The 13,597-nt window shown below is 35.7% G+C and overlaps 1 protein-coding gene across 5 annotated transcripts in view; it reads left to right on the plus strand.

Annotated features, from left to right (window-relative positions):
- KIDINS220 (kinase D interacting substrate 220) overlaps positions 1–13,597 on the plus strand; it is a 117,955-nt gene that overhangs the window by 38,067 nt on the left and 66,291 nt on the right. For all 5 annotated transcript variants that reach the window (XM_087437189.1, XM_014792150.2, XM_014792151.2 and 2 more), the window contains 9 exons: positions 93–191; positions 3,024–3,201; positions 6,641–6,805; positions 7,808–7,987; positions 9,160–9,325; positions 10,978–11,129; positions 11,311–11,600; positions 12,342–12,482; positions 13,196–13,439. In XM_087437189.1, coding sequence (XP_087293315.1) covers positions 93–191; positions 3,024–3,201; positions 6,641–6,805; positions 7,808–7,987; positions 9,160–9,325; positions 10,978–11,129; positions 11,311–11,600; positions 12,342–12,482; positions 13,196–13,439 — 1,615 coding nt within the window. The remainder of the gene's footprint in view (positions 1–92; positions 192–3,023; positions 3,202–6,640; positions 6,806–7,807; positions 7,988–9,159; positions 9,326–10,977; positions 11,130–11,310; positions 11,601–12,341; positions 12,483–13,195; positions 13,440–13,597) is intronic.

The raw sequence follows: 13,597 nt of genomic DNA on the forward strand, positions 1-13,597 counted from the left end.
GATATTTGAATTCTTACATGTGCATTTATGTGACTTTAAACATTTAGGAGTAAAGCTGTTAATCTGGCAAACCTTCTTCTCTGTGCCCGCAGGATGGTGAAACTCCACTTATAAAGGCTACCAAGATGAGAAATATTGAAGTGGTGGAGCTGCTGCTAGATAAAGGAGCTAAAGTGTCTGCTGTGGATAAGGTGAAACATGTGTGCCGAGAGAACACTTTTTGGAAGGCAGTTGGTAGACTGACCTCTGTATCTGGTGGACTTAGGGGCTCTGGTTTTATTTTGTGGAGGGAGAGATTACTTGCTGGGGATATCTGTGTGAGATTTTGATGCTGGGATATCTTCTTGGCTATTCCAACGGCATGCTGGGGAGTATGCTGTTAAGGAAGCTGCTTCACATTTTCCCCCTATTGCTCATATAGGTTATGGGGAGCTGCCATAGACCACTGTACAAGGAGGTCGTATCAGGGCGAGAGCTTGTTGCAGGTAAACAGAAAGGAAGAATCCAAAGGGACTGGAGGAGATAGACTCTCAAAGCAGACTGACATTAATGTTTGCTAATAGGAGGGAAAATGTTCTGCCATATGTCCTCATAATCCTTTTAGAGAAATTTTCATGTTTTACATAATAAATTTAAATGCCTTAATACTTCATATGGAGTTGATTCTTGGTTGTAGCTTGTTTTCATTTTAAACAGGGTACTTTCTCTACTTCAATTGATTTTCTCCCAGCAAAGAAGTGAGTTGATTTATGTATGAAGTAAGAAATATAAATTTTTCCTTCTAAATGTATGATATGATTTGGGCTTTGCTAATTTATAATAGATTGAAGTTTATCTTTCTATTATTTATGAGGCAATTAAACAAAAAGACCCACAGAATGAATATGTATTTGCCTTTTATTTTATCAAGAAACATTATTTAAAAAAAAACAACAACAAAATCTTCCCACCTCTCATTACCATATTAATACAGTTTCATATGAAAGAAAGGAAACTTTAATATTAAAAATTAGGAAGGGCATAAAGTCAAAGAAGAGATTTTGAAATTTAATATAGTTAGCTTTATAGAAAACTTCCTGTATTGCTGTTTTTCTCACTCTGCTATCGACTCATTTCTGGCCTTGATCCTCTAATTCGCAATAAACAACCACTGGACTACATGTCCTGTAAGGTTGCATATGGCTCATTAATTCTGTAACATGCCCTTTATAAATAATTGTTTCCTACTTGTTAGTAAGTTTCCTGAAGGACACTCTCTCCGTATCCTTTTGTGTGTTGCTTTGCTCTGAGTCAGCACTCACTCACTGACAAGCACACATGATACTTGGGATAGTTGTTCTTTCATTTAACACGTACTTACTGAGGACGGATAAGGTGCTGTCCTGCTAGAATTTGGAATACAAACTTGTAAAAGTCTTGAACCTGGCTCTTCATAGAGGATTTCATAAAAATACATTTAACAATAAAGATTAATGTTATTTTTACCTAGCCTATCACTGATCTCTGTTTATCTTCAGCATATTGGCAGGATGTGTTAATGTCTTCCCTGCATTTTTATAAATTTTGTATTTGGCAGAAATGCTACTGATATATTTCTACCTTCTCACTGGTTTAGGATTAAGAAATGGGTTTCAGGTGGGAAAATAAGATGTTGAAATCTGGTTTAGATGTGTTTACTTTGAGGGTTGATAAGACATTTGGGAGGCTGTGAGTAATAGGCATTGGGTAGTGTGGGACTAGAATTTGGGCAAGAAATCAAGGCTGGTGATGGGAATTTGGTAGTTAGTTACCGAGAGATGAGAGTTGCATAGGAGTGACCAAGATCATCAATGGGAAGAAAAAGGAAAGCTAAAGTCAACACTTTACTTCTCATATGGCATGTGTCACCTTCTAGTTTGTCTTTTAATTGTGCATATTTGTCCAGTCTCTTCCTGTTACACTGTAAGGTCAGTGACTGTTTTGTCTTCTATCTTTACATCCTCCGAAGTGTTCAGCACAGTACCTTACATATAGTGAGCTCCATACATAGTTATTGTGCCATATGTAGGATGTAGGAAGAGAATCTAGAAAAGGGAGAAGTAGACCTGAGGCAGAAGAGGAAAGTCAAAGTCAAGATAAGGTTGTGCCATAGAAGCCACAGGAAGAACATTGTGGGTCATTTTCATTTGGTGTTCTAGAGAGATCAGGGTGGACGAGAACTGAGAATTTAATTTGTTAACTTTTAGGTCATTGTCTTCGAGAGAGGTCTTTGTAAAGTAAAAAGTGGGAGAACGCTTGGCAGAGTGAAGAGGTCTTTTTTTTTCACCTATTAGTTTTCATTAGAATTGGTTGTGAGTACTAATGAGATTAGAGATTCTAATAAGGAAAGAAGGTAGGTTGACGTTAGGGAGAAGTGAGTGGTGAGGAAAGCAGAAGAGGTTGTAGTGGCCTGAGAAGGACAGATACAACATAAAGGCCTCTGAGGGAGAGAATGGAGATAGAACGAAGTGTAAGGGCTCAACATAATGGTGGGTGGTTGACAAAGGACATTGGAGCAGACAAGATCACTCCTGTTAGACGGGATATCAGCATGGATTGTGAAGCTTTCTAGACAAATGGAGAAGAAAGTTGTGAAATAAAATACAGATTAGTTGAGGAAGGTGGTTGATATCTGTGGGCAATAAATATTTGGATGATGGATGGTTATGAACCTATGGTGGAAGTGGATCTATTATGGCCTGGGAGGAGCCACAGGGAAAAAGCCTGTTGCTTCTCCTCTTTCAGTGAGTTGAGGGGAGGGAGAAGAATGACCTTCATTCTAGAGGGCTGTAGGAGAAATAATATCTGAGAAAAGCTAGGTAAGGAACTAGAGAAAGAAATTGCAGGGGGGATGAAGATAAAAATTCATATTATTTATGCACTCTATATGAAAAATATGAAAAGTTCAGGTTTTATATTATTTTGAAGAAACGTGATAATTATTACTCTGTATATACTATATGTAAAAAATACGAAAGTTCAAGTGTCCTGCCATTATTTTACAGAAAGGAGACACTCCTTTGCATATTGCTATTCGTGGGAGGAGTCGGAAACTGGCAGAACTTCTTTTAAGAAATCCCAAGGATGGACGATTACTTTATAGGCCTAACAAAGCAGGCGAGACTCCCTACAACATTGACTGTAGCCATCAGAAAAGTATTTTAACTCAAATATTTGGAGCCAGTAAGTATTGGGTTTTGTTCCTGACTGAACTTTTAAAAAAATGAATGTTCTATGAAAAAATTAAGAGGCCAACAGCAATTTTGCAGTTATCACTTACCTGGAGATTATAAAAGTTGAGCAAGTTATTATTTTACAGTGGAAAAATACTCCTTCCTGTCTAAAGCTCTTTTGCATTGTATTATGGCATTCTAAATTAAGTACGTTCAGAGTCATCAACCAGCTTTTAAGAACTCTAAAAATCTGGCCTACTTTTCTAAAAATCTTTTCGCCCATTATTCTCCCCGGTATACTTTGTGCTTTTATCAAAGCATGCTCTGTATTCTTTGTGGCTCAAGCACTCACAGTTCTCCACCTTTGCTTGTGTTGTGCCCTCTTCATCCCCATTAATGTTTTGAATTTGTTAAAATTGTCTCTCTCCAAGTCTCCTGTCAATTGTCCCCTTCTCAGTGATGTTTTAACTCGTCTGCCCTACCAGATAAAATTTTTGCCTCGTTTGAACACTTAAGCCCTTGTGTTTATATTTCCTTTTTAAAATACTTATTGTATATGGCCTTTTATTCTGTTTCTTTTAGAATTTTCTCTCTTCCAGATTCCCAGTTCTTCAGGGCAGGAACTGTTTCTTTTTATCTTTGTGTCTTCTGTAACATCTAGCATAATGCCTGGAATATTGTACTAAAATAATTTTTGATTGAAAAGAATGCACATGAGAATGTAACCATTCATATGTAATGTTTTGAAATATGGGACGATTGAATTAAAATTAAATTAATTAGAATTAAAAAAGAGATATGTTGGTCCCAGAAACCAGCAGGAGATAGAATCTTGCCACCTTGCGATGTAGCCTCTTCCTTACATCTGGTTTTTAAGTATGGTTCTATTGTATTATGAAGTCTTGTATTTTAAAATATTTTTTTCTAATTATAATAATGACACGTTAAATTTCAAGAATGAAGATACGAATATTGCAGAAAGTGCAAATTTCCCATTGTCCCCTATCTCCTAATTTGTGATTGTTTGAATGACCCTCTTGGATTTTCTTTACATTTCTAAAAATATTTTATACTATGTATATAGCTTTAAAAATATAAAAATCGGGTCATACCATATTATAAAAGTTTTTAATAATGAACTATATCATATTTTAATTGTTGCATAATCTTTCATTGTAGGTTCTAATAGTACATTCAGTTCTCTATCCATGAATATTTGGTTTGTTTTGTTGTAAAAAGCTAGTGCTGCAGTGAGCATCTTTGTACATATAGTTATGCACCACATAACGTTTCAGTCAATGATGGAGGTCCAACGAGATTAGTAACTTATAGCCTAGATGTGTAGCAGGCTATACCATCTAGGTTTGTGTAAATACACTCTATGATGTTTGCACAATGACGAAATCACCTCATGATGAATTTCTCAGAACGTATCCCCATTGTTAAGTGACGCATGACTGTATATCCATTAACTCTTATTTTTAGGAATTTTTTCTTGCAGTAAATTCCCAGAAGTAGAACTGGCAAGTCAGTGGATGCTCACAGTTTTGATAGACTTTCCATAATGGTTGTAACAATTTCTTCTCCCTCGGACTGTAGATGATAGTGCAGTTCCCCACTAACACTGATGTTTCCAGCTTCCTTAATCTTTGCTAATCAGATCAATAAAAAAAAAATCTCATTTTAATTTGTGTTGTAAAATTATTGAGATTGAGATCTTTTAATACATTCGTAGGCCATTTGTATTTTTGTCATTTTCCTCTTTGTATCCTTTGCCCACTTTTTTCTTGAGTTTTTAATATTTAAAAAAAATTGACTTTGGGGCCAATCCAGTGGCGCAGTGGTTAAATTCGTGTGCTCTGCTTCGGCAGCCTGGGGTTTGCAGGTTCGGATCCCGGGTGTGGACCGACACACTGCTTCATCAAGCCGTGCTGTGACGGTATCCCACATACAAAATAGAGGAAGATGGGCACAGATGTTAGCTCAGGGCCAATCTTCCTCACCAAAAAGAGGAGGATTGGCAATGGATGTTAGCTTAGAGCCAGTCTTCCTCACACACAAAAATTGATTTTAAGTGTCTTTATATGTTGTGGATATTGATCCTAGATCCACCCTATATGTTGCATCCCTCTCCCCAGCTTATTCTTTGTTTATGGTGATGGGTTTTTGTATTCGCCATCCAAAAGTTATACATTTTTGTAGTGTATTTGTCTGTCTTTTACTGCTGTTCTGGCCCCAGTATTATATTGAGAAAGAGAGGCTTTTTCTATGCAAAGATTCAAAAAGTTTTTTCTCTTATATCTTCTTCTAGTATTTTTATGGTTTTACTTTTTACATTTAATTTTTTAATATTTCAGAAACTTATTTCTGTTAAAGTATGAGATGTATAGAGTTTTAATTTTATTTTTTTAAAAATGGACGGCTAGGGGCCAGCCCGGTGGCATAGCGGTTAAGTTTGCGCACTCCGCTTTGGTGGCCCGGGGGTCGAAGGTTCGGATCCCAGGTACCTGCGTACCACTCATTAAGCCATGCTGTGGCAGGCGTCCCACATAAAATAGAGTAAGATGGGCACAGATGTTACCTCTTTTTGCTGAGGAAGATTGGCCACAGATGTTAGCTCAGGGCTGGTCTTCCTTGCCAAAAAACGAAACAAAACAAAAAAAAAGGATGGCTAACCTTTCCCAACACCACTTACTAATGCATCCTTTCCCCAGTGATTTGAAATGCCACTTATGCTAATATCCTGTGCTAGTTCTGCAATGTTCTAATTATTGTAGCTTTATAGTATATTTTGATTCTTCTCCAAAGACAACTATTCTTTGGTAGTCTTTAAAATTTTTTCTTAGCTATGCTTACATGTTCTTGCTTTTCAATTTTTCAAAAAATTCTCGTGGATTTTGATTAGAATTTACTTAAAGTGATAGATTAATTTGAGGAGAATTGCTGTCTTTAAGTCATTGAACCTTTCTGCCTGGAACCATAAATGTCTCTTTTTCTCCAATTATCCGTTATGTTCTTCAGTAACATTTTATAGCTTTCTTTATATAGGTATTACACATATTATATTCAATCCTATGTGCTGGTTTATGTTTTAATCATGTTTATTGATTGTAAAATGTACATTGTTCCACATTTTAACAGTTCTGAAATTAGAATGTGTTTTGTAGTTGATGGATTAGAAAACATTGTGTCACAGTTTGGCAGCATTTTTTCTTTCTTAGTTGTACAAAATAATGATGTATCTTACAATCAGTAGGTATAGGTATCTTAAGTTCTAGGAAATATGGTATTAATCTGAGAATCTCTGAACCTATTTTTACACAGGTCTAACCATTTAAAATAAGTTTTTTTCTCTTATTAAATAAATAATTGATAAATGAGAATTGATGTTCCTTTCTAATAGTAATATGTCTTTTTAATGTAAGGATATGGTGTGTTTATAATCACAGGACACTTGTCTCCTACCGAAACGGATGGCGACATGCTTGGTTATGATTTATATAGCAGTGCCCTGGCGGATATTCTCAGTGAGCCTACCATGCAGCCACCCATTTGTGTGGGGCTGTATGCACAGTGGGGAAGTGGGAAATCTTTCTTACTCAAGAAACTAGAAGGTAAAGGGCATGTTTGTATAAAGTCTATATATATATATATAACAAGGTTTTCTCTGGTGTTTCTTTCTGAAGTAAGGAAAAACTGAGTTTTATGTATGGGCATGTATGTTATGTGGTTTACTAAATTGAATGTGTTAGGGTTTTACTCCCCTCTAGTTGATCCTCCATGTGGTCATTTGAGTTCTCTTCCTAAAACCAAGATCCAGTTGTGTTATAACACACTTAAACCTCCTTGGTAGCAGATTTTCTGCATGTGCTATTTATAGTCATCGAATCCAGGGCCCTTCACAAACTTGTCAGTGTGCATGGCCACGCCTGCCAGCACTACTTCTTGTGTCACAGAGGGCTGTTGCTCTTGCAAGAACAGACCAGACACTTTTCTTGAGTTGCTCCCTCTATTAGGAGCTTCCTAGACAGCTTCCCTTCCATATTTTGCTTGGCAAAATCTTACTCATTCTTCAAGGACAGGTTTCAGAATTGCCTATAAAGTTTTTACCAAGTTTTGTAGAAAGAATGACTTGTTTAGGGCTCAGTTAGTCTCAGCACATACCTTTAGGAGCAGTGATTCTCAAATGTGATTGGAGGAAGAAGTGGTGAGGAGGAGTATCAGGAATGGTGGTGATGCGTAGTTTAAAGACACATAGCAAAGTAATGATTTTTAGTTTTATATATGGAAACAATACCTTGTTGCTTGTGTAATACCACAAAAAGTAAATATCAACAAAATCTTGACAGATGGGAATATATGGAAAAGAATTTTGTGCATCCTCAATATGAAGCAGGAGAGTAGGTAAGACAAGGGTAGATGTGCCCCTAGGGAATGAGGTTTTTGTGTTTATCAAAAGGGAACATTGGTTCAAATGGTTAAGTAGCAGCATTCTATCCAGGGACTTAGTAAGTGCCCAATAAATGTTTATATTGAAAATGTGAAAATTTCAAATTGAGTTAGAAGTTATATTTCTTAAAAACGGAATGAGATTTTCATATTAACTTCTCTTTCAGATGAAATGAAGACTTTTGCGGGACAACAGATTGAACCTCTTTTTCAGTTTTCCTGGCTGATAGTCTTTCTGACCGTGCTGCTTTGTGGAGGGCTTGGTCTATTGTTTGCTTTTACGATTGACCCGAATCTTGGAATAGCCGTGTCTTTGAGCTTCTTGGCTCTCCTGTATATATTTTTTAGTAAGTCTTTGCTTTTTATCTTTTTCAAAAATGGAGGAAATGTCAAGACTCATTATTTTACTTAAAATATTATCTATATCTATCTCTTAAAACTTGTGATTTTCATAATTAGATGAGAAAATTGATCTTTTTGCTATAAGTTGGCCTAGAGGCACATTGTGGACTAGCTTTAAAAACTAATTGTTATTAGTGCCGTCCAGTCAATTCTGACTCCTAACGACTCTGCGTACAGCAGAGCAGAACCCTGCCCAGTCTTTTTGTGCCATCCTCTCAACTTCCAGTGCTATGTCAGACAATGGTGCTATTCATAGGGTTTTCATGGCCAATTTTTTGGAAGTGGGTGGCCAGGTCCTTTTTCCTAGTCTGTCTTAGTCTGGAAGCTCCACTGAAAAATGTCTACCGTGGGTGACCCTGCTGGTATTGGAAATCTTGGTGGCATAGATTTCAGCATCACAGCAACACGCAGCTGCCACAGTATGACAACCGGCACATGGGTAGTGTGGTTCCCTGACCGGGAAACAAACCCAGTGAGAGTGCAGAATCTTAATCACTGGACTACCAGGGCTGGCTAAAAAAAACTAGTGTACTACTTGTTAATATTGAAGCAGAATTCTAATTTATTGTACTTACCCTTTTATATGTTAATTAATGATTTATATTTAAATCTTTTTTGAAAATAAGTCATCATAGTCATCATTAGCATGTTTTTGAGCATTTTGATCATGACTGTAATTTTTATTTTATTTAAAAGCAAAGTAAAAAAATATATATATATAATCCCCCTTCTTAGTGGATATTTAGTTGCAAAAAAGGAAATAGAGTTACTATTGGAGGAACTGGTAGCTTCAATGGTTGCAAATAGTGATAAACCCAAAGTCATTTACAGTTGAATCTGAACTGGGTAATATGTTTCTGTTTAAGGCATTATCTTTCTAATTGTGTTTCTTATGTCATTTTTTAGTCAGTTTATTTTCCATTTTTCACATACTTTCTGTATATTGGGGGAGGTTAATTAATTAAAGAATTCTTTGAAGAGTAGTTAGGAAATAGCATGGGACCATGAAAAGTTATGTAAGCCTACCTGTCATTACTTTATATTTGACTATTTGGACAAAAGAGGCTGCTTGACTAATGATCATTTTGGATAATTTTTTTTAAACTGTGAATTTCAGTTGTCATTTACTTTGGTGGACGAAGGGAAGGAGAAAGTTGGAATTGGGCCTGGGTCCTCAGTACTAGATTGGCAAGACATATCGGATATTTGGAGCTCCTCCTCAAGTTAATGTTTGTGAATCCACCTGAATTGCCAGAGCAAACCACTAAAGCTTTACCTGTGAGGTGAGTTGGTCCCTTTGACAGAAGTAACTTTTAATAAGATGAAGCAAAATAAAGTTTATAATGCATCATTTCTCAGTGTACATTCCAAAAAACACTGGTCCCTTGAACTTTTTATATGAGAAATAAAACAAACAAACATGCCCTGGTCAAATATGTTTGGGAAACACTTCATATTGATCTCCCTCTTGTACGTTAAATGATCAGAGACAACTTTCTTTCAAGAAATCAGTTTCACTTTGATTCACCAAATTTTATTTGAGCATAAACCTTTTTTCCGCCATTGTGACACCTGTTATCCTTTGGAAATACTTTGAAGAGAGTGCTGGATTGAGGATGGGGTCCCAGCACCTCTTACATTAGCTTGTAACCTGGCAGCTCAGCTTGCACTCCACGCTGCTCTTACCTCATCTGTGGAAATATGTTTACTCGCCTAGCTGAAGTTATTACTAATATCAAATAGGAAATGTGTGAGAAAACAGTTCAAAAAAGATGAAAACCATGTAAGTCAAGGAATAAAAGAAAGGTAGAGGGCTCCAGAGGAAAGTAAAATGAAAAAAATAAAGGTTAGAAAAGTGAAAGCAAAAGGAATTCAGTAGAAACTAGCAAAATAATTAAATATGCATTAAAAGATTAAGAACTTAAAAATTATTATAATATGAAATATGTGTAATATAAGATGAAAATAGATAGGGAAAACCAGATAAAACATAAAAACTATAATATGAGAAAGAAAAATAAAGGTAAAAGCTTACAAATAATTAGCATATAGGATTAAGTATTAAGAAAAAGGTTTAAAAGTGAAAAAGTTAAAAAGAAAACATAACAGAGAATAAAATAATTGGGGGAGTATTTTTACAGAAAATAAAAATATTTTAAAGTAATGAGATGGTATTTTTTTAAAAGTTAGAACAATTAAAATAGCGTAAATCAAGACCACACAGTATATGACAATGTGGTCCTAGATTGTATTTTGAAAGCAATGCTTACCCACTGGATTGAGATGAGAGTTTAGTTTAGGGATAGAAGGGGAGAAAGGAACTAATGCAGAAATAGTATCCATTCCGAAAATCAAAATACAAATAATTCAGTTATTTCAAAGAACCACTGTGAAAAGAATATTTTACAACTTATTTCTAAATCCCTTGTAGATGTTTAAGCTATAAATAAGAGATTCTAAAACTTGATTTTTGAAATGGCATTAAATTCTTAATGACTATAATATTTTCTCAGTGTTCTAATCTCTTCAGTTGGTGCTTAGAAAACTTTCTTTCTTCTTAGAAAAGAGATGCAGCTCTTTTTGGCTACATCGTGATGTGGGGTGCCACCTAGTAATCGCTGGATCATGAGATCTATCTGTCAAGATGTCTGATTCCTTGTCTAAGCTCTGTCATAACTTTTTTCCCCTTCGGCCTTTAGTCAGAATTACTTATATAACTCTGCTACATTTAACTTTTGTTTTTTTCTAAGAAAAGTATGTATGATGTTAGAAGTGAAAGATACCTAATTACAAGTTCTTTTTCATCCTCAGAATTTTAAAAACAGTATTTTGAAAGAGACATGAAATGTAGGGTAAATGATACAGAGATGAAATATGTTGAAGTAATTTATTTCTTTAGATATCTGAGTAATGTTTTATTTCCCCTTTCCCTAAGGTTTTTGTTTACAGATTACAATAGGCTGTCCAGTGTAGGTGGAGAAACGTCAATGGCTGAAATGATTGCGACCCTCTCGGACGCTTGTGAAAGAGAGTTTGGCTTTTTGGCAGCCAGGCTTTTTCGAGTATTCAAGACTGAAGATACACAGGGTAGGACTTCCTTCCTTCTTCTTTGTGTGTGTGTAGGGGTTGAGAATGGGATGAATGTTCAGTGTACATCCGTGAAAACATGAACATCAGATTTGTTGTATGCTGTCACTGTAACGATTAGGATTTTCTTTCCAGATACATGATATGTAAATAATTGTTAAAACCATTTGTTGTATTACAGGTAAAAAGAAATGGAAAAAAACGTGTTGCCTCCCATCTTTTGTCATCTTCCTTTTTATCTTTGGCTGCATTATTGCTGGAATTACTCTTCTGGCTGTATTCAGAGTTGACCCAAAACATCTGACAGTGAATGCGGTCCTCATATCAATTGCGTCTATAGTGGGGTTGGCCTTCTTGCTGAACTGTCGTACATGGTGGCAGGTGCTGGACTCTCTCCTGAATTCTCAAAGGAAACGCCTCCATAATGCTGCCTCCAAACTGCACAAATTGAAAAGTGAAGGATTCATGAAAGTAAGCATTCGTTGGTTATTAGAAAATAATCGTAACGTGAATATGCTACCGTGACCATGATCATTGGCTTTAGGAGTGTACTCTCTAAATGTTACAGTGTTGCATTTGTTTTTAGTTTTATTCAGATTTTTCCTGTAGAAATGTATATTTGAAGTAGAAAAAGTTATAACAATAACATGTTTTTATAAAATAGACTTTTATAAGATACTCAAAGGAGTTAGCAGATTACTCCACAGGTAGTAATTCCTACCTAACAATATTGGTTCCTCTAGAGCCCAGTAGAGTAAGCAAATTGAACCACCAAAACATAGAAAATAGAATCATACTTTTAGAACCAAAAGGGACTTTATTCAGTATCTGTAGCCCCTTCCTTTGATCAAGGTCATGCACCATCAGGAGCCAACTGTATTGTAGTGTTTAGATCATTTGAATTTGCATTCAATTCCAAGTCTTTTGACATTCAGAGCATGTGATCTTTGGCAAATAAGTCGCTTAACCCAATTTGTCCTTTTAAAATGGACATAACAGTGTCTACCTCGTTGTGAGACTGAAATGCTCTAATTTATGTGAAGTCACTTTGTAAATTGTGAAGCACTCACTACTGTTTTAAGTGGAATGACAACTGGCAGCAAGGACTTTAGATTTCTTTTCTTTCTGTTAGATGACTTTCTATCAGGCTTTTTAAGAAATGTGCTTAACTTTCTCTTATCTTCAGTGCTGTCTGTCCTTTCTTTTGCACAGGTTCTTAAGTGTGAAGTGGAACTGATGGCAAGGATGGCAAAAGCTATTGACAGCTTCACTCAGAATCAGACAAGACTGGTGGTTATCATTGATGGATTAGATGCCTGTGAGCAGGACAAAGTTCTCCAGATGCTGGACACTGTATGTCTTAACTGTCTTGAAACTTGTAATTGTCACATATGTGGCAGCTGAGAGGAATGACTTAAAGACTATCTCAAATAGAATTTGAATAGTACTTTTTCTTCTATAAAAAGAACCATTTTTTTAATGCAGAAACCTCGCATAGCGTGTTTCATCACAAGCAGATTTAAACAATTTTGCCTTAATGGCGGTATGAGGAAGAAATGAATAGAGTAGCTCTGAAGTCCATAGTGTGACTCCAGCTTCTCTTTGCAGATAGTTATGGTTAGAATCAGAGATAAAAGTAGGGAACTCACAGAATTTGTAGAGTTTTTGTAAAAGTAAGGCACATCAGTGGCTTTCTGTAAGGTATATTATAAATAATGCAACAATATATAACTGTAGGCAGAGACCAGTGTGCCCAGTACCTCATGTGTTTTCTCATGTGTGTTGATCTTACCTCTTATGTAGATCATAAGTGTTTCAAAATACGAGAGGATTAATTGTTTTCTTTGGCGGTTTTATGACTGTCAGATGGTGAAAAATTGTCAGATCGTGAAAAACCAGATTGAGACTTCATTCAAATTTGTTTTCATGTAGAATAATATTTTGATAAAAAAGAAATAGTATTTTAAAAATATAGTCACCAAAGGCTAACACAGATTTTGAAGAGACTTTTTAATCTTTGAATAATTTAAAATTTGTATCATAAATATACCTTTCCTCCCCCACAGGTCCGAGTTCTCTTTTCAAAAGGCCCATTCATTGCCATTTTTGCAAGTGATCCACATATAATTATAAAGGCAATTAACCAGAACCTCAACAGTGTGCTTCGTGACTCAAATATAAATGGACATGACTATATGCGCAATATAGTTCATTTGCCTGTTTTCCTTAATAGTCGTGGACTAAGCAATGCGAGAAAATTTCTCGTAACTTCCACAACAAATGGGGACATTCCATGCTCAGATACTACAGGTAGAGATCAAGTTCCTCAGCTACTTTGCGTTTGAAGTAGTTCTGTAGTTTTTTTATAGTGACTTACCTTTTGCCTTGAAAAATATTGTTGGTATTTCACTTCTCTTTAAATATCATATATAACAATTTTAGTACAAATAGCGCTCTCTTGATACATT

The sequence above is a fragment of the Ceratotherium simum genome, chromosome 11, assembly GCF_057802395.1.
Source record: "Ceratotherium simum simum isolate JZ-2026a chromosome 11, ASM5780239v1, whole genome shotgun sequence".
Taxonomy (NCBI): domain Eukaryota; kingdom Metazoa; phylum Chordata; class Mammalia; order Perissodactyla; family Rhinocerotidae; genus Ceratotherium; species Ceratotherium simum.